Raw genomic sequence first — 22,960 nt, 5'->3', positions numbered from 1 at the left:
ACAAAACCACAACGAAAAGAGGCAGACGGCGGTCTTCGGGGTCGTGTCCTCTTTAATGAAAATCCAGCGAGATTCTAGCTTGAATAGTCACACCATTAAGGAAGGCCCCACCATCAGCGGCCCAACGCGCCCACCCTCCATAGACGAGCCGCGGTGCGGAGGCACGGACAGAGCAGAGCCCGGCCTCCAGCTCCGGCATGCAGAGGTCGGCTCAGACCCTCCGGCTCATGAGATACTCTGCAGCAGGCGCAGCCCGTGGCGCAGGTGCTGGTGGACCAGGAGGCTGCAGCCGTGACTCCGAAGGACGTCCAGCGAGTAGGAGGTGCCGGTGCCCGAGCCGCCCGGCTCCCAGAGGGTGAGCAGGAAGTCCTCGCCAGCCCCACTCAGCACCAGCTGGCTTTGGGATGCTTTGAAGCTGACCTGGGAGAGACACTAAGGTCAGGGCTAGCGCCGTCGGCTCCAATGCTGACCTCGGGCTGGGCACAGACACAGCTGCGGGAGCCGCACAGGTTCAGGTTCAGGGTTAAGGGCAGAGGACTGGGGACCCCCACCCAGGCTACATCAACCTGGTCACACACACGCCCCTTTCGTTTATCCTCTTTTTTGGCATTGTTATTTATTATCTGTGTGTATTTGTACGTGGGTTTGCCATGGCCCAGGAGAGGTCAGAGCACATTCAGGCACCCTCACCTGCCACCGTGTGGGTCCTGGGGATTGAACTCAGGTCATGAGGCTTGGAGCCACCTTGTAGACCCATCCTTTATTCTATTTCGTTTTTTTTAAACTTTTATTAATTACACTTTATTCATTTTGTATCCCCCCCATAAACCCCTCCCTCCTCCCCTCCTGATCCCACCTTCCCTCCCCCTATTCCGTTATTTTTGTGTCATGGAAGTTTAGGTTTCTTTGAAAAGTCAATTATGTTATGTAACTATGTTTTTGTTTTAGTCCCAAGGGTAGGATTTTAGTTTGGGCTTTAGTTTGTCCCCAGCTGATCAAGGCCCCTGTGGGGCATGGTCTTTGTCAGCTTGTACCAGCCTGCCTGGGGCAGCAGAGAGGGGCATGGTCTGGGACCCTGAGGGTCTTAAAGGGCCTGGAAAGAGAAATGGTGGCCATTAGGAGAGAGCAGAGACAAGGATAAGGTGGCAGCTTGAGGAGACAGATGGAGAGAAACACATCAATGCAGCGGCTTGCAGGAGACTGTTTGCTGCGTTTGCTGTTGACCGAGCCCCACACGAACCCATCGACCCTAAACAGCCGGGGAGAAGCAAAGGGGTCTGTGCCTCCTCTCCCCACTAACCTTCTCTCTCCTACCTAGGGCTAAAGGGTTGGTGGAAGGGAGGCGGAGGCTTTAATACCCCAAATAAAATAGAGTTAAAAAACCAAATGCAACATTCTCGGTTTTCTTTGACATGGTTTCGTGTGACTCGGGCTGGCTTCAAACCCACGATGTGGCCAAGGAGGACTCTGAACTCCCGAGGCTATTTATCATAAAGGTTTTCTGTCTTCGTTATTATTTATGCTTCTCTGTGTCCAGCACAGCTGCAACTTCAGCCAAAGCCTCCGAGGGAAGTTCCGGCCACCTCAGGTCCAGTCCAGGCCCCCACCCAGGAGAGGCCCCCTTTGCGTCTCGGTCCCCTCAACTCCACACTATGCATTGGGGCCTGCTGTCTCGTTCCTAGGCCAGGCCTGGAGCATCATTACTTCAGGCGAGGGCACAGGATACCCTATCACACGTTCCGGACTCCACAGTTGTCAGAGGTGGCACCCCCTGTGTCGCGAGTGAGGCTCGGGTCACCTACCTGCACTGTCCCGTTGCTGAACAGCATGACCAGAGCCTGGGAGTCAGCTATGAAGCTCAGCAGAGAGAAGTCAGGAGAGGCGGGCAGGGCAGACATGGCCACAGTGCCCTCCTGTGGGGATGCTCTGGATCAGGATCCCCAGGGCCCCAGGGCCCTCTCCTGGGCCCGCCCGCACCCCAGGCCCTCACCTCCCGCAGACGCCGCTGCATGTAGCAGGCAAAGAGCCTCAGGACGGCCAGCTTGGCACGGAGTGGGCCTGGGATGTCCCTCAGGGTGAAGGTCCACAGGGTCCCTTGGTTGGGCTGGTAGAAGACATGGCTGGGGACCAGTGGCCTTAATGAGTCTCTGTCCTGGGCACCCCATGCCCGGGGCCATGCTCCCACACAGCTGCGCCTTCATGCAGCCCCCGACAGGGAGGGTGTTACCCAGCCCACAGGTGCCTCACCTTACCCTCCCAGACCACATTCTCTCCTGTCTCCACGGAAACGGCCCGGCCCCTGCCCTTCTGGCCATCCCAGCCTCCTCCCTGCCTGCCTTCCCACCAAGAACACCATGGTGAAAATACCAGGACCTACGGGGTGGGCTCTGTGGTAGAGGATTTACAAAGCCCTGGGTTTCCACACCCAACGAAAAGAAAAACAGAAATGAGTCAAACTGGATGGTGGCACAGGCCTTTAATCCCAACACTTGGGAGGCAGAGTCAGGAGGATCTCTGGGAGCTGGAGACCAGCCTGGTCTATAGAGTGAGTTCCAGGGCAGCCCCCCCAGGGCTGCCTGCGTGAAGAAACTCTAACTTGTTCACTGGGCCCTCCCACTGACAATGTAAACAAGAGATGTGGGGTCCCACAAATTACCCTCCTGGGGAACGCAGGGCCATGTGGGAGCCATCCCGAAACAGCACGCCACTGCCCCCATCTGACAGCTGGTAGCCGAGACCATACTTGAGGGAGTAGTCCACCCACTTGGGAGCCCAGAGCACGGGCTGGTGCTCCCCTGGCCCGTCCTCTGCAGCTGAGCATAACAGGGCAGAGAGGAGAGGAGAGAGGGTCAGGTACTGGGAGGGGCTGGGCGGGCCGGAGGTCCCTGGGTTAGGGCCCGTCCAGGCTGCCTCAGCCATGTAGCTGTCCTACCCACAGGTCCTGCGTCCAAGCAGAGGTTCAGTTTTCTGACTGCCTCCTCCAGCTGCAGTGCCAGGCTCCCCTTTGGGTCTGTTGAGACAGAATCGTGCAGGTGCCCAGACAGCCCTGGCAAGGGGTGGGGGTGGGGGACTCTTCCCCTCAGCCCTGGTCTCCACACTTTCATCCGTGAAAGGGTCACGTCAAACCCCACTATCGCAGGCGTTTGTTATGTCCTACAGGTGGACAAGCTGAGGCCAGACAGGGGTTGGGATCTTTAGCAGGACGGGGCGTGGGGAGAGTCCCTAGCCCTCGGCACCTGCGGTCTGGGATGAGGCTCTCTGCGGCTCACCTGCCAGGTCAGTCCGCAAGGTCCTGAGAGTGAGGAGGTGGATTTGGCTCCCAGGGCGGAGAGGACCCCCTTCCTGAGACAGAGAGGTATTCAGAGAGAGAGGAAAAGCACATCTCCCATGCAGAGGGAGCCCCAGAGCCCACCGTTTCACACAAAGGATAGGTTTTCTTGTCAGATAAAATCCACCAGATGCACAGAGGCACACAGCAGGCACTCCATAAGTGCTGTGCAACGAAAACTGATGTGAACAGGGTCCCACGGTCTCAAAGAATGTTAGGGTGGAGGACAGTACGGTCAGAGTACGTCAAGCCGTAACTGGCCAGCTTAGAATTCCCCAGTAAGAGGCTGGGGGCATGGTCAAGGGTTGAGCCCTGCCTAGAATCCCCCAGTGAGGGCCTGGGGTGTGGCTCAGGGATGGCAGGGCTTGGATCCCTAGAGTGGATGGATGGAATCTTCCATCTGGAGGTGCGAGAGGCAAGAGGCTTGCCCTGAGGGCCTTTCTAAGTTCTTCTCCACAACCCTCCCTCTGGACTCACCTCATTGCTGGACTCCATGTGTTCAGGTTCCACTCCCTCTTCTCCAGGCCCCGAGGCTTCTTTTGAGGTAAAGGGACCTGAGGGAAACCCAGGTTTGGGGGGCAGTGAGGACAATATCCCCCCCACCCCCTCATCCACTCTGCCATGGCCACGGAGAAGTCCCCATGGAAAGGAGAGACGAGTGCAGATGAGGACATATAGGTGACGGACAGCGGGTCTAGGACAAGGAAGAGGCTGTGACAAGTCAGGGGACAGCAACTCACAAGGCGGCCGGCACTGGGTTAGCAGGAGCTGGCCCACCTTCCGGAACAGCCTGCCGAGCGGCGGGGGGAAGGCGAAGACGGGAGGGCTGTGGCAGGAGTGGGGAGGCAGGCGCTCGGGAGTGAAGCCCTGCAGAGTCGGTGAGCTCAGGGTCAGCCTTGGATAGGCTGGTTCCGGGGTCCCCAGGCCACCCTGGATGTCACCTCCTCGCCTGGGTGAAGAAGTCATCCTGGAGCAAGTGGTCCAGGCTGGGCCGCTCAGAGGGGTCGGGTGCCAGGAGCCTGGCAATGAGGCTGCGGGCGCTGGGCGACAGCTGGGTGGGCTCCGGGTAGTGGCCGTTTCGGATGTTCTGGTACATCTCTGACAATGGTGCCGCAGTGGCAAAGGGCGGCGTGCCGGTCAGAACCATGTACCTGGGGCCAGGTTGGGCGAGAGCTTTCACACTTTTATATTCACCTGCGAACGCCCCCCCTCCCCGTTCTCCCATCACTCTGCGGGGCTGCCTGCCTGTCTGCACCCTGCTTTCCCTGCACACACCTTTTATTTTTACTTTTTATTTATTTATTTATATTTTTTTTCGAGACAGGGTTTCTCCACGCAGCCCTGGCTGTCCCGGAACTCGATCAATCTGTGGACCAGGCTGGCCTGGAACTCACAGAAAGCCCTCTGCCTCGGCCTCCTGAGTGCCGGGATTCAAGGCCCCACCACGCCTGTCTCCTTTGAAATGCCTGTGTGTTTGTTTGCTTTTGAGGCCTGGATGCCTGATCTTCACGGCCTCACCACCCCAGTCCTGGGATGACAGCTGAGCACTGCGGTGCCAGGCTCCTGTGGTGAAGGCGATGGCAGCCAGGGCTTTGAGGCATGTGAGACCAGTGCTTTAACCAACCAAACCCTAGCCCCAGCCGCAGGCCCAGCCACAACCCCAGCCGCAGCCCCACTTTAATTTAATTGGCTCCCAAGACGGGACCAGAAACCCAAACCTGGCCATCCGGGCCTACGCTCAGTGGCTGGGGTGGTGGACAGCAGTGACCACCGCCAGCACACTGAGCGGTCTGAGTTCAAGGCCAGCCTGGTGTACACAGCCAGCTCCAGCTAGAGCTCACATGTGCGCCTGCATGCCCACCCATGCCTGCCCCTCCCGCTCGCTCCGGTCCCCTCCCTCCCCCCGCTTCCCCCCCCCCCCGACCGGCCCCCCGGGGCGGCACTCACAGGATGCACCCCAGAGCCCAGATGTCGGACTTGCAGGAGTGTCCTCGTCGGGACACCACCTCAGGAGCCTGGAAGCTGGGAGTCCCGCAGAGCACCCTGGGAGGGGGGAACCCTGGGAGATCAGGACGGGTTCCCAGGCCCCACGGAGGTGCCCCAGGGCCTCCGGGCCTTACCTGTGGCAGTGGCCGGCGGGCCCCACGCGGGCGGCCAGCCCCATGTCTCCTATCTTCACCTCCATGTTCTTGGTAAGGAAGAAGTTACCTGCGGGCGGAGGAGCGCGGCGTGAACCCCCGCCCTCCGCCCGCCCCCCCCACCCCCGGAAGTCCCTTCCTCGCGCTTACTGGGCTTCAGGTCTCTGTGCACGATGCGTTGATGGTGCAGGTAGCGCAGGCCGCTGACCAGGCCCCGGAAGTAGTAGCGCACCTCGGGCTCCGTCAGGGTCCGGCGCGCCTTCAGCACGTGAGCCAAGGACTGCGGGGGCACGGGGCACAGGGCTGAGGCTGGGTGGGTCCGGGCGGACGGGGTGGGCCCTCGTGGGGACGGGGGGCACCAAGGGGCACAGGCTCTCGGTGGCCTGAGCCATGCCCCACGGCCCCACACTCTCAAGCACCAGGGAGCGCTCACCGCTGCTCCGCACCTCCCGGCCTGGCTTACCCGGTGCCCACCACCAGGCCCCGCCCACGGCAGCCGGCCCCGCCCACACACCCGGCCCCGCCCACCTGGCGGCTACAGTACTCCAGCACCATGTACACGTGGTCGCGGTCGGCGAAGTGGGCGTGAAAGGCCACGATGTTGCGGTGGCGCAGGCGGCTATGCAGGGCGATCTCGCGCTCCACCTGCGTCCCCATGAAGGCCCCTCAGCCGCGGAGCAGGCGACGGGCCCCAGGCCCGGCTCGCTCCCAAGGAGGACGGCAGGGCTGCGTGTGTGTGTGTGTGTGTGTGCGCGTGCATGCGCCTATGTGTGTGCGCGCGAGCTTGTGTGTGCGCGTGTTTATGTGTATGTGTGTGTGTGTGAGGGAGAGACGGGCTGGGGGGGGGGTCTCACCTTCCCGCGCAGGCGCAGCCGCCCGGCCCCGGCCCTCGGCACCACCTTGAGGGCGAACACGGCGCTGGTGGACATGTCCGTGAGCTTGTAGCAGCGGCTGAAGGCGCCCTGAGGACAGTAGGCAGGTGTGGACAGCGGGCACGCCCGACGACACCCCCGGCCAAGACTCTGCAGCGGGCACACCCCGACCCCCACACCAGGGCAGAGACCCACGGCTCTGCCGGAGCGGGAGACCCGCGCGCTCTGCTGGACGGGAAGTGAGGGACCCACGACAGCCAGACACACACTGACATCCATGCCCCACCGGGACACACACACACACACACACACACTGACATCCACACACTGACATTCATTCCCCACCCGGACACACACACACACACACACTGACATCCATGCCCCACCCGGACACACACACACACACACACACACACACACACACACTGACATCCATGCTCCACCCGGACACACGCACTGACATCCATGCTCCACCCGGACACACGCACTGACATCCATGCTCCACCCGGACACACACACACACACACACACACACACTGACATCCATTCCCCACCTGGACACACACACACACACACACTGACATCCATGCCCCACCCGGATACACACACACCCGCACACGCCCCTCGCCCCTCACAGAACTTCCGCACACACCTGCAAACAGCACCCCTCGCTTGGCAGCCCCGCACAGCGACGCCTCCCCGCCGCGCTCCCTCACACGGCCGCACCCAGAGCCCAGACCGGCGCCCCCCAGACCTCTAGCACTCACAAACACGCGCACAACACGGCCCGCGCCCGGACACAGCACAGTGGCAGGCGCCCAGCGCGCAGACGCTAAACCCCGAGATGCACAAGAAACAAACTCGCGAGGCCCCGGGACCCGGCGCGGAGACGCAGAGGAACCCCCAGACGCACGGCTCCCACAGAGCTCCGCCCGGGCACCCCCGCCCAGGGCACAGCCTTTAGCCCGGGCGCGCCCCCGGCGACCCCCGGACACCGCCCGCGCACCCGACTCCCGTCGCTCGGACTCCCGAGCTCGACGCGCAGCGCCCTCCAGGGTCCAGCCCGCACACGCAGCCCCTGAGGGAGCAACCCCCGGCCGCAGCCGGGAGACGGAGCGGAGGGACGGCCGTCGCCGCGCGGGGAGCACCCGGGGACGCCGGGCGCCCGCGCGGGACACGCACAAGCCCGGCACACAGCGCGCTTCCCGCCTCGCCGTCCGCGCGGCCCGGACCCCAAACCCAGGGGTCCCGAGGCTCCGGCCGCGGTGCTCGCATTCCCGCCCTGCCCGACCCCCCCCCCCCCCGGCTCTCCCCCTTCCCGCGTTTTGAATCCGGGATGTGTGTGTACGCGCGCGCGCGGGAGCACCCACCTTGCCGATCAGCTTCCCGCGCCGGTACACGCGTCCGGAGCCCGGGTCGCGCAGGAAGGCGGCCACGAGCTGGCTCCGCCGCCGCCGCTGCGCCCGCGGCTCCATGTGCGGGGCGTGGGCCCGCCGTGCCGCCCGCGGCGCCGCCGTCTGGGCGCCCGCAGCCCGAGCCCGCCTTCCCGGGGAGCGGGGCGGGGCCTCCGAAGCCCGCGGCGGGGGCGGGACGCGGGGGCGGGGCCTCCGGACCCCGCGGCGGGGCTTCTGGCGCCAGCCAGGAGCCGGACCCCCGGCTCAGGTCTCCCGCGCTCGCTCGCCGCCCCGCGGCCCCCTGGGGCCTGTGAACAGCACGGCCTCCGCCCACCCGGGGAAACCGAGGGCCCGGGAGCTCAGCGGCTTCCTTCCCGCCCCGGGATTCCCTCTGGGGTTTGCCGGAGGCAGCGCGTCCGGCTGGGTCCTCCCTGCTGGAGAGACCTGTGGGGCCATGTCCCCTTGGGAAGGCTCGGCGGGAGTCAGAGAGGGCAACGGGACCAAAAACGCAGGGCTGTGGGCAGAGTGGGGCTCTCTGGTGTGGGGGGCCACGGAAGACATCGCGGCCAGGATGAGGGGCAGATGGTGGGCGTGAGAGGGCGACGCTGGCTCCTGTGGCCGAATGAGCCCTGACCAAATGGCGATTGACGCTCGGGTGGGGCTGACGAAGAGGTAGCCTGGAGCCTAGGGACTTTAGAACCTCAGGCTACCTCATCCCTGCCCACCGCTCACATCGCCCCCAGCCCACCCTCGCGCCCAATGCAGCTGTTCCTGCACCCCAAGGACCTGGCCTCCCGGGCCCCGCCCCCGTGTGCCAGGTGGGAGTCTCAGTCACAGAGCCAGGCCGGCACAGGGCCATCTGCCTCTAGTATTAGTCCCCGAATGCTACCTTACGTAACACGATAAACGGGGAGGGATTAGCCTGACTCCGTGGCTGGATTCAGGCGATGGAATTTTCCAGAGCCAGAATTTGGAAGCTGGCCTGGCCCGTGCCGCTGTGGGGGAACAGGAAACACCCCTTGAGTGCGCCAAAGCCTTGGTGTCCTCCCCAGGGAGCACGGGGTGAGCTGAGTGCAGCTCATGGGACTAGGCTGATGCAGCTTACTGTCTGCTGTCTCCAGAGCTGGAGTGAGGGTCTCCAGTTGCTCAGAGGCCAGAGCTGCAGCCAGAGAGCCCAGGACCCCTGCTAAAGGGGAGGAGGTGGGAGGGACGGAGGATGGAGCCCGGCACCCAGTTCCGACTCCTTAGCAGACCTGTCTTCCTGTCTTAGCTCCATCCATTGTTGGCTGAACACCTTCTGTGTTTGCTACACAACTTTGGGTTGGTTGAGGGCCTAATTTGTGCCAATTTCTGGTGCTCCCAGATAGTCCAGCCTCTATAAAAGGACGTGTGTAATAAGCTGTAAAGAGCCAGGCGGTGGTGGTAAGACTTTAATCCCAGCACTCTGGAAGCAGAGGCAGGCGCACCTCTGAGTTCAAAACCAATCTGCTCTACAGAGCGAGTTACAGGACAACACAGAGAAACCCTGTCTTGGGGGGAAAATACTTGAAAAAAAAAAAAAACAACACTACAAGGAATTGGTCCAAGGTTCAAGCACACTAAGAAAGAAGAAAGCCTTTTTGGCCTGCTGAGATGCTCAGTGTGTGTGTGTGTGTGTGTGTGTGTCTGTCTGTCTGTCTGTCTGTATGTGTGTGTCTGTGTGTGTGTCTGTGTGTGTGTGCGCGCGTGTGCACTTGCCTCAGAGGCCTGATGGCCTGAGTTGGATTCCTGAGACCCACAGTGAAAGGAGAGGACTGACTCCCACGTGTGTGTCAGGCCGCCCACATGCTGCCATCACAAACACAGTAACAATGACAAATGTTAAAAGGCATTGCAGGGTGCAAACCAAACCTTCCAGTGCCTTCTTCCGGGATGCGCTCCAGGGTGAGATGCCATTCATACCCCAAGTGGCAGGCAAGGTAACGGGTTCAAGGAGGCTCAAGCCACTCTCCCAGCACGGCTTCCAGGTGGGGCAGACCCCAATGTCTGGCAGCTGCGTTTTGGTCCCCTGGCTTCCTGCCCCAGGGAGCTGGGACAGCTCCGGTGGGTGGCTGAGTCCACAGAATAACAGGAGAAACGGAGTTCCTGGCCTGCAGCCCTGCGGCAGCGTGAGAGAGCAGCTGACTCTCTCTCTTGCCTGGCTGCTCCTGGGGCTTCAGGCTGAGTGAGGCTGCACCTGTACCCAGCTGAGGAGGCACACCAGACTCCCCAGCCTGCCTGCCCATCCCAACCTGCCCCCACACTAATCCTGGCTCTCCTGCAAGATCTTCGGCAATACTGGGAGATGGAGGGATTGCAGGAAGGATTTGGGGTCCTCTTTGGGGTGGTGAAAAATGTCCCCAAGGCTTCTGAGCAGTGGGCTAGGAAGGTATGGGGTGTGGGCTTCGTCCTCACGATAAGGTTAGGAGGGCTGTGATCTCAGCTGCTCAGGAGGCTGAGGCAGGAGGGCTGTGAGTTTAAGCTAGCTTCGGTTACTCAGTGACTTCACTCTGTGTCAGCTGACACCCAGTCTCACATTGATGTCCAGGCAGCAATGGTCGTGTCCATGAATGGATGAGGGTGGTAAGGCCTACCCACATACTGGAATATCACGCAGCCTTGAACAGGAGCGAGATTCTGCAGCCATAGCATGCAGGGCCCGTAGGACATGGTGCTCAATGAGAAGACCCAGATGCAAAAGGCCATGACAGGAAGTGTTCAGAGCAGAGCAATCCGGAGACAAGAAGTGGATTTGTGGGTGCTGGCGACTGCGAGTGCTGAGCTCACACTGAATGGCAACAGAGCTTCAGGAGGGGAGATGGGAAGACTGGAGACAAGCTGTGGGGACAAATCCACCAACTGTGGATGAGCTTCACGTCGCTGAGCCAAGCACTAAAAAGAAAGAAACACTCAAGCAGCCCAGGCTGGCCTTGAACTCCTAATCCTCCCTCCGGTCTCGTCGTCCTGAGTGTTGCTGGATGGCAGGTGTGGCAAAACCTGGCCGCCTTCCCTGAGCACCTGCGGCCATGGCCTTAGGCGTCACCTTCGCCCTGGCGGCCCACCCCCAGCACCCCAGTCTGCAGCGTCCCCAGGCCCAGCCCCCATTCCTCTCATCGCTGTCATTTTGCTGACCTGAGAGAAACTCCTGAGGCTCAGCAGATTTCTCTGGAGAAGTCTTGGGAAGCGATGCTCAAAATGCGTGCTGCAGGTGAGGGGGTGACGCTGAGACTCCCCAGAGGCCCTCGAGGTGGCTGGGCCTCCCAGCCACATGACTGAGGAACCGCTCCTCGTCCCTCTCCGCGTGGCTGCCCCCGTGAGTCCTCAGCCGCTCACAGTCCCCAGAGACAGAGCGGCCAGCCCGGGAGGCAGGAGGTAAACGTCCATCCCAGCACTCCAGACACCCCACGTGACCCGCGTGAGGGGGCGTGCTGCCCGCCTGGGAAGTGGCTTTGGCTGTGGCGGTGGGGGCAGCCTGACAGCACCGACCCCTCCCTCCCAGTCTCACTTGGACCCTCGGATGCCAATCTAGAGAACCAGGCCGAAGCCGGCTGGCCCTGGGGACCACTGAGGCCCCAGCCCAAACGGGGATTCTGAGAACTGGGTGGACTGTCTCCCAGAAAGAGAGGACCAGAGGGACGCCTCGCCCTGAACCCGACCCCACTGGCCCAGGGTGTAAACCCGTCTCAGATCGCCAGGTTGCTCTTGAAGGCGTGGCTGAGGTGCGGAGAGGCCCCCCTGCCCTTCCACACCCCCTCCCATCCCTCCTCTCTCTTACTGCAGTCTTCTGTGAGTACCCGAATCCACAGCAAACCTAGCCCACCCCAGGGCCTTGGCACACAGACTCACATCTCCACCCAGCACACTTGGCATAGACCTTTCCAGGACAACCCGGTATCCGTAGACAGAAGCCATTACACGGCTGCCCTGTCCACGTGCTGGAATGCCATACAGCCATAACTGGGGTGAGGCTCTGGCACAAGTCCTGGATGGAGGGTCAAGAACATAATTGCTAGCCAGGCAGTGGAGGAGGAGGAGGAGGAGGAGGAGGAGGAGGAGGAGGAGGCAGGAGGTGGTGGTGGAGGCGCATGCCTTTGATCCCAACACTTGGGAGGTGGAAGCCGGAGGATGTCTGTGGGTTCGAGGCCAGCCTGGTCTACAGAGTGAGTTCCAGGACAGCCAGGGCTACACAGGGAAACTGTCTCAAAACAAACAACCAAAGAACATAATTCCTATTGCTGACTGGGTCTACCTGAGTTTTTCTTAAGTTTTATAGTTTTTATTACGTTTTAATTACATGTGTATCTGGATACAAATCTGTGCTTACAGTCCTTTCTGAGAGCCCCAGAGCTGGGGTTATGGGCAGTTGTGAGCTACACAACGGGGGACTGGGAGCTGAACTCATGTCCTCTGTAGGAGCCGGGAAGCTTTTTGAGCTGTCTGTCCAACGGGTCCCTGTTTGTGTGGGCTTTTTCTCTTATTCTTTGTTCTATGTTTGTTTTTAAGACAGGGTTTCTCTGTGTAGCCCTGGCTGTCCTGGAACTCACTCTGTGGAACAGGCTGGCCTTGAACTCCCAGAGATCTGCCTGCCTCTGCCTCCCGAGTGCTGGGATTTGAGGGGTGCACCACCATGGCCTGCCCAGACTCTTCTTCACGGAACGTGTTTGCCCTCAGAGTGGGTTCTACCTGCAGCTTCAAGGTCTCCTAGGTTGCTGTGCTGCTCCTGCTCCAGGGCCATGTTCCTGCTGACAGCGTCTGTGTCCTCAGGGGACCTGCGTCCTTGGTGCCACCGAGCAGAAGTGGGACTCCTGCAGCAGAGGCCTCTCCCCTCGTCCTTTCTCTTGCCAGACATGATATTGACCTCTGAACAGAGACACTGATCGACCTGCTGAGCAGGGGGCTGTGTGGACATCGGAACTGGCCGGGCTTCTGCAGCAGCGATCCATTTTTGTCTGCGTGGGTCTTTTTGCTAATGGCAGGGAAACAGCTGAGTGTTGGGGGACATGGGAGGCGGGGAATGGGGATGGTGGGAGAAGAAAGGGGATGAGCGAGGCATGGTGACACGCCCCAAAACTCAGGAGGTAGAAGCAGGCCGATTCAAAGTTTAGGGTCAGGGTCATCCTTCACTACAGAAGGAGTTCAAATCCAGCCCGGGCTACCCCCAGCACCCCGGCACGGGGTGACCTAGACAGTTTGGGTCTTGATTCAGTCTCCTCATCCCTGCACGATGGGCCAGCTGGGAGCCTCAGAGAGGCACAGAGTCTAGGCAGCAGTGAGCGGTCCCCAGTGTTGTTGGGAGGCGGCAGGGAGCATCCTAGCACCAGGCCGCACGGCCTCAGGGACCTCAGGCGCCAGGGCACCACGAGGTTCAGGTGTCAACAGGCCTGCCAGTCCTCCTTCCTCACTCTGGACAGTCCAGAGCCCAGGCCGGCCTGGAACTCAGTCTGGAGCCAGAGACGACTCAGAACCCCTTATCCATGCCTCGGCCCTCCCGGGTTCTGAGGTGTCAGGTCGCTCTGCTAAGGGCTTTGCAAGCCCTTAGCAGGTGCCACGCTCTTGTTTTGCTGGGACGGGGTTTCATGTGCCCAGGCTGGCTCAAACATCCTCTGTAGCTGAGGATTGCCTCAAACTCCTGATCCTCCTGCCTCCACGCGTCCGTTTGCTAGGATGACAAGTGTGTGTGGCCACGCCCACTCGTACCCTCTTGGTAAACGCTGACACGCCTGAGACAAGCCGCGGCTCATCAGCCCAGGGCCCTGGCCATACAGAGGGCCAAGGTCCCCACTACGCCCTGTCCTCTGCCACCATCCCATCCTGGCACCAGCCTCGGCGAGTGGGTCCTGGAAGAAGCTCGTCCGAGGGTGCGGACCTGCGCTGTCCCCAGCAGGCTGCGGTCACGGGAGCCGGTTACTAACGAAGCTCCGCAGAGCCGCTGCGCCCTCTGCTGACCGGACGCGGGACTGCAGGAGGCGCGCCAGGGCCGGCTGTGCGCGCAGCACGCGCTCCTGCAGGGCTCCGCGCCTGCTTTCCCGCCACAGAGACTGCTGTAGCGACTCCGAGGGAAGAGCCGCGTCCACCGGGCACACCCTCTTCAGGGCACAGCGCCTACTGTAGGCAGTGGCTGTTGAGCAGAGCGCCTGCTGTATACCGTCCCTGTAAGGGAGAGGGCCTGTTTGTATGCGCACCAAGCCAGGCACAATGCCAGCTGTACGCGCACCCTGCAAGACAGTACTCCCTGTATCCACGTATTACGGAGGGCACGGTGCCTACTGTCTACCTCCCCTCCGTGCCTGCCCTAGTACGCACTCCCTGCGGAGGATAGCACCGCCGTAAATCTGTGTCTGCTGTGTGCCCTCCGTGCAGAGCACACGCCTACTGTATACCATCCCAGCAAAAACAGGGGGCCTGCTGCAGGGACCCCCAGACCCACTTCGTCTTTGCTGAGGGCCCTTCGTTTCCCAGCAGGACTATGGGATTGTTCCTAGTTCTCGGACCGACCCTGGCTTGGCCTGTTCGCTCCCTGGCTCGTGCAGAGGTTGCCTGTTCACGAGGGCTCCTCCTGATGTCCGCGCCAGGCCTTACACCTTCCCTTCGGTCAGATGACGGGCATCAGAAGCCGGGCGGATGCCCCGAGCAGCCTCCTCCCCACGCTGGGACTGGCCGCTCTGCCCACCCATATTTGCGCACAGCGGCTGGCGAACTGGCACTGAGTGGCTGTGATCTGCGATGCATCCCTTGCTAGCCCCTGGCCGGCAGACTGTCCCGAAGCAGGTGTATACAGCAGGCACTCTGTGCCCTGCGTGGAGTAATTACTTCAGGCAATCTGCTTGCCAGGGAGGACGTACCCCAGGCATTGTGCCCTGCGAGGAAAGCGTCGGCCGACCGGGGTCAGCCCCGTGGGCTTCCTAGAGGAGGGAAGTTCAGCACCCAGGAACAGCAAGGCTGGCACAGGACCCATCATCTCAGTGCCACGACCTTCCTCCCGGCTGCCGGGGGGTGCTACGGACGCGGTCGGAGTGTCCTAAAAGAGACGGCTCAGAGGTTAGGAGCACTGGCTGCTCTTCCAGAGGTCCTGAGTTCAATTCCCAGCAAAGACATGGTGGCTCACAGCCATCTCTAGTGAGATCTGGTGCCCTCTTCTGTACATGCACACAGAACAGTGTATACGTAAATCAGGTACCTGGCATGGGGAAACTGAGGCGGAGGGCTGGAGGCCAGAACCAGGCAACAGAAGCCGCCCTGGAGCCTAGGCCTGAAGGGCGGGACCGGGTGGAGCATTGGTGACGGCAGCGCTCGGGAATGTGCGGCAGGGAGGGTCCCTCCGCCCCCAATGGGCGTGCGGGGCCTCGTGAGGGGGTGCTGGGGACCCGGGTGGGGAGTCCGGTTACGGAGGAGAGACGCGGATCAGGCTGGGGAGTGCCCGTTGCAGGGGCGGTGAAGACCGAGTTGGGATCCCTGGGATTGTCGGGATAGGGCGAGGAGCCTGGGTTGAGCGGGTGAGGAGGACGAGGTTAAGGAGCCTGGTTGCTAGGTGATACGGAGCAGGACGAGGTACTCAGGATGGGAGGGTGCCCTGGTGTGCCCTACCCCACCCAACATCCCAGCTCTGCGCGCCTTTCCCGGCCCTGAGAGCGGCGCCCGGAATAGCAGCCCGGTCCCCCCGCGCCCCGCCCCGCGGCTGGACCTCCCAAGGTCATTGGCACCCGGGATACCAGGACCAACGCCGGGCGCCCAGCGCTGCCGGACGCAGGTCAGTCCCCTGCTGCAGCTCCAGGCCCAACGCATGCGCCCCTTCCCGCCGCACGAGGGCGCCCCCGGCCTGCGCCCTCGGTGACCCCAGCCTGGGCGCGCCTGGGAGGCCGGGGTGGGAGGGACCGACTGAGTTTCCAGTCCCGCACCTCGGGGCTCCGCCGCTTCCGCCAGTCCCTGGGGCTTCCCAGAGCAGCCTGGACGTACCGCCTTGGGCTCTGAGCAGCTGGTAAGTCCCTCTCCTCATCCTGCCACTATCCCGCTGGTGTGGAGCGCAAGCAGTGATCTTTAGGATGGTAGTGAGTTTGGGGGTCGCACTTCCTCTGGGGTGGAAATGAAACTCAGAGGACCGGTTTGCCTGGTGACTGGAAAGTGCTTTGACAGGCATGGGTAGGAGGCCCCCCACAATTGGGGTTGGGGGATAGCCAAGTCTCCTCCCCCCTCCTCTCTTCCTTCCCGGGCCAGCGCAGCCTCTGGGGCCGCAGAGGGAGGGGTCCAGCGGATGTCTCAGGTCCCGAGGTGTCTAAAGGGTAGAATGACAACCGGGGAGACCCTGGCTCCGGTCACGCTGGGGGACCCTGGCCTTGCCCCCTCTTCAGGTATCCGGAGCCTGGCTGGGCTGCAGGAGTGCCCGTGTGCCCTTCAGAGCACCTGGCCTGGGCCCCACGCGCTTTGGTTCCCTGTCCTCCTGGCTTGTGCTGCAGGCCAGGATCACGAGGAGGGTGTGGGCCCGGAATGACTTCATCTGGGCCCTGCAGATGGGGAAACTGAGGCCTCCACTCAGCCCCACCCTGCTCCTTTTCTCTGCAGACCCGCCGGGCACCTCAGCCCACACCCTGGCAGATGTGGCCATGACGCACAGGCTGGAAGGAGGCCAGGTCAGCCTGCCCCGCGCCTGCCATAGGGGGATCCCCTTAAGCTGTGAATGGGGTGTAGAGGGCCCCCAGAGGCTGGGGTGCAGCTTGGAGGGGATCACCGATTCTCTCCAGAGTTTTGGAAGGAGCCCCCACTGGCTCTCCCTTCCACAGGGTCTCAGAGGCTCATGGACTGAGTCCTGTGGGCTTTCACTGCACAGATGGAGAAACTGAGGCCTGGAGAAACGGAATGGTTGTCTCCTGGCAACCCGGGAAGGCATGAATACTATCCTTTAAAGGAGTCCCTCAGTCCTTGTCATTAGGTGTGCTTTTACAGAAGAGCACGCTGCCAATACTAAGAGCAGATTAAGCTGGGTACGTGGCGGCCCAGGCCTGTGAACCCTGACCCAGGAGGCTGAGGCAAGGGATGTCCCAGAGTTTGAGCCTAACCTGTGCACAGATCAAGACCCTGTTTCAAAAAATCAAACAAACAGAAAACAGCAGCAGCTGCCAGACCCTAGGACAAACGCTTAGCCAAGTCTACTGTCCCTGAACTAGGAGAGGAAGGAAGGTCATGAGTTCAAGGTAATACTCAGCTACCTAAGAAGTTTAAGATCAGCCTGGGCTACGAGACCCAGCCTCAATAAATAAATAAATAACAGCGGTGTGACCCTTTAATCCCAGCTTTGGGGTGCAGAGGCAGTCAGGTCTCTGTGAGTTAGAGACCAGCCTGGTCTACACAGGGAATTCCTGGCTAGCCTGGACTACAGAGTTAGACAGTGTCTCAGATAAACAAACGGGGAGCTAGAGAGCTGCTCAGGGTTCAGGGTCTCCTCTTGCCCTTTAAGGGAATCCCCAAGCGAGTGGTCCCCAGTACCCGTGCCAGGTTGCTAACTACTGTGACTCAGCTCAGCTGGGATTTGACGCTTCTATGTGTGTGCATGTGCGCATGTGTGCGTAAATGCATATTTATACATATTATATACATGTACGACTTTTTGAGACAAAGTTTCTCTGTGTAGCCCTGGCTGTCCTGGAACTCTGACTGTGGTCCAGGCTGGTCTAGAACACAGAGATCCGCCCGCCTCTGCCTCCCAAGTGCTGGGATTAAAGTTGATAGTATCTTTCTAAAAATAAACTTTGAATAAACAACAACACATAATGTTCCTAGTCCCCCAACCATGTGCCTGACCTGAGCCAATACCCCCCAAAGGCTTTCCGGGAGGGGGCGGGGCTGCTGTTACCTCATCTCTTTTTAGAGACGAGAGGGCACCGAGACGTTTAGCCACGACTGGAGATCACACAGCCAGCCAGGGCTGAGATGGCAGTCCGCCCTGGTCCCGCTGACCACCACCTCCTGGGACCCCCGTGCTCCCCCAGAGCACACGTCTTCCTGCCTCTTCTGCTCTTCCTGTGGAGCCTCCTGAGCTGCGGTTTGAGGGGTGCTGCTCAGGTAGGAGGGTGAAGGGGCGCGGGGAGCACGTGGGAAGCTCTCCTCCGGGCTGACCGTCCTCTCTATCCTCAAGTAGGGTCCGGGGGAGTGGACGCCGTGGGGGTCGTGGAGCCGGTGTTCCAGCTCCTGCGGCCGGGGCGTCTCGGTGCGCAGCCGCCGCTGCGTCCGGTGAGCACCCCCACCCCGCCCTCGGGCGCGCCCTCGGCCTGCCCACACACGCAGCGCAGCGTGCCCTTTAATCCCACGGAGCCGGCTGGAATGCGGGTGGGGCTGGTGGGGGCGGAGCGGGTGATAGGAGGGGGTCCCCGAGAGGGGGGGTCCTGTGACACTCGGGCCACCCCGTTTCTCTGCAGACTCCCCGGGGAGGAGCCTTGCTGGGGGGACAGCCATGAATACCGCCTGTGTCAGATGCTGGTAGGCGCCCCCAGCGTGCCCTGCACCCTCCTGCTTGGCCACGCCCACCTGAATACCCCTCCTGGGTCGCCCCGTCTCAGCCACCCACCATCTCCTCTCCCAGGACTGCCCCCCAGGCGCCATGCCCTTCCGGGACCTGCAGTGTGCTCTCTACAATGGCCACCCTGTCCTGGGCACCCAGAACACCTACAGATGGGTGCCCTTCCATGGTGGTGAGTGTGGCCTCCTGGGGTTAAAAGGAGAAGGAGGACCGCGGAAGGAGTTAATAGCCTGCGAGGCGGGTGTTGGGATGGGGTGTTAAAGCATAGGTAGGAGTCGGTGGAGGACGAAGCCGGCCCTTATCCACGGGGTCAAACTCCAGGCTGGGAACTGACTTGGAGTTTTATCCAGAGGCCAACAGTTTTCAGACTGATCCCACTAACAGGAAATGTTGTCGCACGGAGCTGAAAATAGCAGCTTATATAACTGGGTGCCCCGGGCAGCCCGGCTCCAGATTGAAGGGAGACAGGCAGCTTCAGCCGAGGGCAGGGGTCAGAGAAGGCCAGCCCAGAGCTCCAAGCATTCCATCACAGGGTCCCCCAGGCTGGCCTCGTCCCCAGGGGTAAGGCTGTGCGCCGTGGGTCTCACGCGACAGGCAGGGGAAACTGAGGCACGCTGTAGGCCGGTGGTACACTCAGGCTCCAGGTTTACTGAACCAGAACTGGAAAGCAGTTTTATTGGGCCTGGATGGGGAGGTCAGGGCCTGGAGGGAGGGTGTCGGAGGTGTAGCCTGGAAGAGACAGAAGTGGAGAGATGGGCAGCCCGGCTCGTTGGCACGCTCTTGTAATCCCAGCACTGGGGAGCCAGAGGCAGGAGGATCTCAGAGTTCGAGGCCAGCCTGGTCTACACAGGGCGTTCTAGGCCATCCAGGGATGTGCAGAGAAGCCCTGCCTCCAGGAAGGAAGAGCGCGAGCGAGCGCAAGCACGGCCTGGAGAGGGGAGGATAGCAGGGGTCCCCGAGGAGGGCAGAGCCGGGAGGTCCTGGGCAGGGCTGGCATGTGTAGGCCCGGCCTGAGCCTCAGTGAGCTGGGCACAGGGACGAAGACCCGACTCACCACTCCTCCCGCCCTCAGCGCCCAACCTGTGTGACCTCAACTGCCTGGCTGAGGGCCACGCCTTCTACCACAGCTTCGGCCGCGTCCTGGATGGCACCCCCTGCACCCCGGGGGCCCAGGGGCTCTGCGTGGCGGGCCGCTGTCTGGTGAGAACCCTGCCCACCACGCTTATTTCCTTGCAGACCGCCCCCCCGTGACATAGGGGGGGTGCCACGGGGGGATGCCCTTCAAACTGCATCCAGTGACATCAGTGTCCCACAGCCACGCTCCTCCCGCCATCCAGGCCCCGAGCACGGCTGGGGCTTCCGAGGCCCCGCCCATTCGGCTCTAGGCTCCACCCACCCTCGTACGGGCCGCTCCTGGCTCCTCCCATAGGCTTTCCTCTCCGCCCAGGCTCAACCAGACGAAGTTTTCCAGGCTCTAAACACCCTTTAGGCCCCGCCCACCCGCAGCCCCGCCCACCCTGACTCAGTGTCCCCTCTACCCCGGCAGAGCGCCGGCTGTGACGGGGTTCTGGGCTCCGGCACCCTCGAGGACCGCTGTGGCCTCTGTGGGGGTGCCAACGACTCCTGCCTGTTCGTGCAGCGCGTTTTCCGCGACGCCGGTGACTGCCCCGTCCCTCCCCAGCGCATGCGCTTGACGAGCACCGTGGAGAGGCGTGTTCCTTTAACGAGGCTGGCGGCCGGGAGCCGCAGCCCTCGCTGATTGGCCAGGCCCAGGCCCCGCCCCTCGAGCCCTTCCTCTTGATTGGCCTCCGGCGGAGCGTCCCGTCCTCCCTCGAAGAGATGCGGTTTTTAACCCCTTCCTCGCCCTGCCCCTTGGCGGCGTCTCATGTAATCTGCAGCTGCCGGTCCCTGCGCGCACTAGCGCACCCAAGGCGCGCCTCGCCACCGCCAGCCCCAGAGCATCCCTAGCCCCGCGCACCCCAGAGCGGCTCTCGCCCGTGTCTCCCAGCGCACCCCTTCCCCGGGTACCCCCGCGCGCGCCGGCGCATCCCAGGCAGCCCGGCCGCGCCACACCCCAACCTCCCGCCTGCCTCAGGTGCCTTCGCCGGCTACTGGAACGTGACGCTGATCCCCGCGGGCGCCAGGCACATCCGCGTGGCCCAGCGCAGCCGCAACCACCTGGGTACCGCGGGGCGCCCGCTGGAGCCGAGCCGGGGCGCGGGAGCGGGCGGTCCCCGCGGGCGCAGCCTGACTGGTCCTTTGCAGCGCTGGTGGCCCGGGACGGGCGCTACGTGCTCAACGGTGACGGGGCGCTCAGCCCGCCCGGCACCTACGAGGCCGCGGGCACCCGCGTGACCTACACCCGCGGCGCGGGCCCGGAGGAGACCCTGCAGGCTGCCGGCCCCACCTCCCAGGAGCTCCTGCTGCAGGTGCGCGGGCGGGGCGGCGGGGCGCAGGCGCGAGCCGGGCTCGGCCCGCGGGAGGGGCGGGGCTGACGGGACGCGGGGGCGGGGCCAGGGGCGGGACTGAAAGGGCTCGGCGGGAGGGGCGGGGCTGAAAGGGCTTGGTGGGCGGGCCCGGAGGCGGGCCCGACAGGGCTCGGCGCGCGGGGGCGGGGCTGGGCGCCGGAGGGACGGGGCTGGACTCGGCGCGCGGCAGGGGCGGGGCCGAGGCCCGGGCCGCCAGCTCCGTGCTCCCCGCAGGTGCTGCTGCGGGAGCCCAACCCCGGCGTGCACTTCGAGTTCTGGCTGCCCCGGGAGAGCTACGGCCCCTTCCAGGCTCGGGCGCAGGCCTTGGGCTGGCCCCTGCGGCAGCCTCAGCCCCGGGAGGTGGAGCCGCCGCCCGCGGAGACCGCCGTGGCCCCCGAGGCCAGCCCGGCCCGGGTTGCATCGCTGGCACCAGGTCAGGCGGGGGACGGTGGAGACGGTCGGGCAGGGGCGAAGGGGCGAGGCCCGAGCCACTCTCGACAACCCTCCCCCCGCCCTGTTCCCCTACAGACACCTGCGGGCCGTGTCCCGACAGCCGCGGTCGTGCTCACCGCCTTCTCCACTACTGCGGCAGCGACTTCGGTGAGACCCCTGACCTTTGGCCCCTCCCACAGACCCCAGTGATCTCTAACTCCTCCCGGACGGTAGCTCCGGTCCCCAGCGTTGCCCTCAGCTGGCCCTCGGTGTCCCCCTCGCAGTATTCCAGGCGCGTGTGCTAGGCCGGCACCGCCAGGCGCAGGAGACCCGCTATGAGGTGCGTGTCCTGCTCATCTACAAAAACCGCACCCCGCTGCGCTCTCGAGAGTATGTGTGGGCGCCAGGCCCCTGTCCCTGCCCCTCGCTGGCCCCCCGCCGGGAGTACCTGTTGGCTGCCAGGCGGCTCGTCAGCCCCGATGGCACACAGGACCGGCTGCTGCTGCCTCACGCTGGCTACGCCCGGCCCTGGAGTCCGGCAGAGGACAGCCGAGTCCGCCTGGCCGCCCGGCGCTGTCCAGCCTGAACCCCTGGCGCTTGGACCCTCGCCAGCTCGTCCCGGTGTCCTGGCTGGCCTGGAACTCGCCGTGTAGACCAGATTGGCCTCGACGTCACAGATGCCCCTGACTTTGCCTCCCAAGTGAGTGCTGGCTAGAATGGAAGGAGCTCCCTAGCTGAGGACTTTCAGGAGCATCACAGTCCTGGGCCGCCTTTCCACTAAGCGACTTCTGTCGGTCGCTTTAAAAATTACCATTGGGGGCTGGAGAGATGGCTCGGTGGAAGAGCGCTGACTGCTCTTCCAGAGGACCCAGGTTCAATTCCCAGCACCCCCCTGGCGTCTCACGTCTGTCTGCAACTCCTGATCCAGGGGATCCAACACCCAACATACGTGCGGTCAAAACACCAATGTGTATAAAATAAAAATAATTATAGAAATCACTCTTACGTTTTGCGAGAACGTGGAAAAGGAGCAACCTCCGGGGCACACTCGTATTCAGCTGGAGTGACTTGGGCCGCCGCTGTGAACACCCCATCTCTTCCTGCTCGGCGCTGCCCTCAGCCCTCTGCTGTGAGTTCTTTTCCGCTTCTGTGTAGGTGTCTGTCCTCAGAGAACCATCCCCAGCGGTGTGTGCCTTCCTCTGGGTCCTAGCTCTGTCACGCGCTCTAACCGGTCCTGGGGGCCACCTGGGGCTGGAACCCAGAGGCCCTCGGACCTGGGACCCTCAGCCTTGTCCTTTCTCTGGCCTCTGGGGCAGCGTGGGTTGCCTCTCCCTTCTGAGGGCCTTGGCTTTCTGCTCTCGAGTGCTGGGGGGGCACGGCACTGGCCTGGGATAAGCAGGGGGTCGCTTTGTAACGGGGCTTTCCCTGGCAGTCTTTCGTGGTCCTGGGGTGCTGGGAGCACCAAAATCTCCCCAACCCCACACGGTGCAGCTGGGGTCTACAGGAACGTTGAGTCCTAGCGCCCCCTGGCGGCTGGACCAGGTATTCCCAGGGGCAGGCGGCAGGCCTGGGGATCTCACATGGAAGGTCCAGGACAGGGTCATCTCTGACAGGGTCCCGGCACTGAACCCTGTGCACAGGACTTAACAAGTAGCTCAGAGTAGCGGGAAGGCGTAGGTGGTACTCGGGTGAGGCTGTTGGGCTCCCCCAAGCCAGAAGCTGTCGCACTGGCGTGAGCCTGGGTCCTACTGAGATTCAACCGTAAGTGGAGACAAAAACCACGAGACGGCAGCTTGCTGTCCC

At 62.6% G+C, this 22,960-nt stretch overlaps 2 protein-coding genes across 13 annotated transcripts; one reads left to right on the top strand and one right to left on the bottom strand.

The window, feature by feature from the left end:
* Positions 1-32: 32 nt before the first annotated feature.
* Plk5 (polo like kinase 5 (inactive)) lies at positions 33-7,921 on the bottom strand. Of its 6 annotated transcripts, none has more exons than XM_021641903.2 (15): positions 7,709-7,897; positions 6,321-6,428; positions 5,995-6,111; positions 5,617-5,746; positions 5,449-5,536; positions 5,276-5,371; positions 4,278-4,479; positions 4,069-4,195; positions 3,806-3,882; positions 3,270-3,342; positions 2,933-3,010; positions 2,657-2,813; positions 1,991-2,120; positions 1,803-1,913; positions 33-420 (listed from the first exon to the last, which is right to left on the bottom strand). In XM_021641903.2, the coding sequence occupies exons 1-15, from the start codon at positions 7,811-7,813 to the stop codon at positions 226-228; spliced, it is 1,794 nt and encodes a 597-aa protein (XP_021497578.1). In that variant the 5' UTR covers positions 7,814-7,897; the 3' UTR covers positions 33-225. The 6 variants fall into 6 exon arrangements, with proteins under 6 accessions (XP_021497578.1, XP_060227104.1, XP_060227103.1 ...); XM_060371121.1 differs by lacking the exon at positions 7,709-7,897 and adding an exon at positions 7,345-7,582; XM_060371120.1 differs by lacking the exon at positions 7,709-7,897 and adding an exon at positions 7,106-7,331.
* A 7,423-nt stretch (positions 7,922-15,344) lies between these two features.
* Positions 15,345-22,156, top strand: Adamtsl5 (ADAMTS like 5). Of its 7 annotated transcripts, none has more exons than XM_060371123.1 (14): positions 15,345-15,497; positions 16,307-16,374; positions 16,525-16,627; positions 17,610-17,803; positions 17,880-17,971; positions 18,157-18,217; positions 18,321-18,429; positions 19,330-19,457; positions 19,804-19,915; positions 20,353-20,439; positions 20,523-20,686; positions 20,960-21,158; positions 21,254-21,325; positions 21,442-22,156. In XM_060371123.1, exons 4-14 carry the CDS (start codon positions 17,672-17,674, stop codon positions 21,741-21,743), a joined length of 1,458 nt encoding a protein of 485 aa, XP_060227106.1. In that variant the 5' UTR covers positions 15,345-15,497; positions 16,307-16,374; positions 16,525-16,627; positions 17,610-17,671; the 3' UTR covers positions 21,744-22,156. The 7 variants fall into 7 exon arrangements, with proteins under 7 accessions (XP_060227106.1, XP_021497613.1, XP_060227108.1 ...); XM_060371125.1 differs by lacking the exon at positions 15,345-15,497 and adding an exon at positions 15,594-15,725 and having other exon boundaries at positions 17,731-17,803; XM_060371122.1 differs by lacking the exon at positions 15,345-15,497 and adding an exon at positions 15,595-15,725.
* The last annotated feature ends 804 nt before the right edge of the window (positions 22,157-22,960 follow it).

The sequence above is a fragment of the Meriones unguiculatus genome, chromosome 17 (assembly GCF_030254825.1).
Source record: "Meriones unguiculatus strain TT.TT164.6M chromosome 17, Bangor_MerUng_6.1, whole genome shotgun sequence".
Lineage (NCBI taxonomy): Eukaryota > Metazoa > Chordata > Mammalia > Rodentia > Muridae > Meriones > Meriones unguiculatus.
This window is presented reverse-complemented; position numbering and strand designations above follow the sequence as displayed.

Excerpts from the sequence above, each read along its gene's own strand:
- Plk5 (XM_021641903.2), bottom strand. The coding sequence starts at position 7,813 with ATGGAGCCGCGGGCGCAGCGGCGGCGGCGGAGCCAGCTCGTGGCCGCC. Across the intron at positions 3,343-3,805 it reads ACATGGAGTCCAGCAATGAG|GAAGGGGGTCCTCTCCGCCC; the intron begins GTGAGTCCAGAG and ends TCTCTGTCTCAG. Across the intron at positions 421-1,802 it reads TCAGCAACGGGACAGTGCAG|GTCAGCTTCAAAGCATCCCA; the intron begins GTAGGTGACCCG and ends TGTCTCTCCCAG.
- Adamtsl5 (XM_021641938.2), top strand. The coding sequence starts at position 17,672 with ATGGCAGTCCGCCCTGGTCCCGCTGACCACCACCTCCTGGGACCCCCG. Across the intron at positions 17,804-17,879 it reads GTTTGAGGGGTGCTGCTCAG|GGTCCGGGGGAGTGGACGCC; the intron begins GTAGGAGGGTGA and ends ATCCTCAAGTAG. Across the intron at positions 20,440-20,522 it reads GCGCAGCCGCAACCACCTGG|CGCTGGTGGCCCGGGACGGG; the intron begins GTACCGCGGGGC and ends GGTCCTTTGCAG.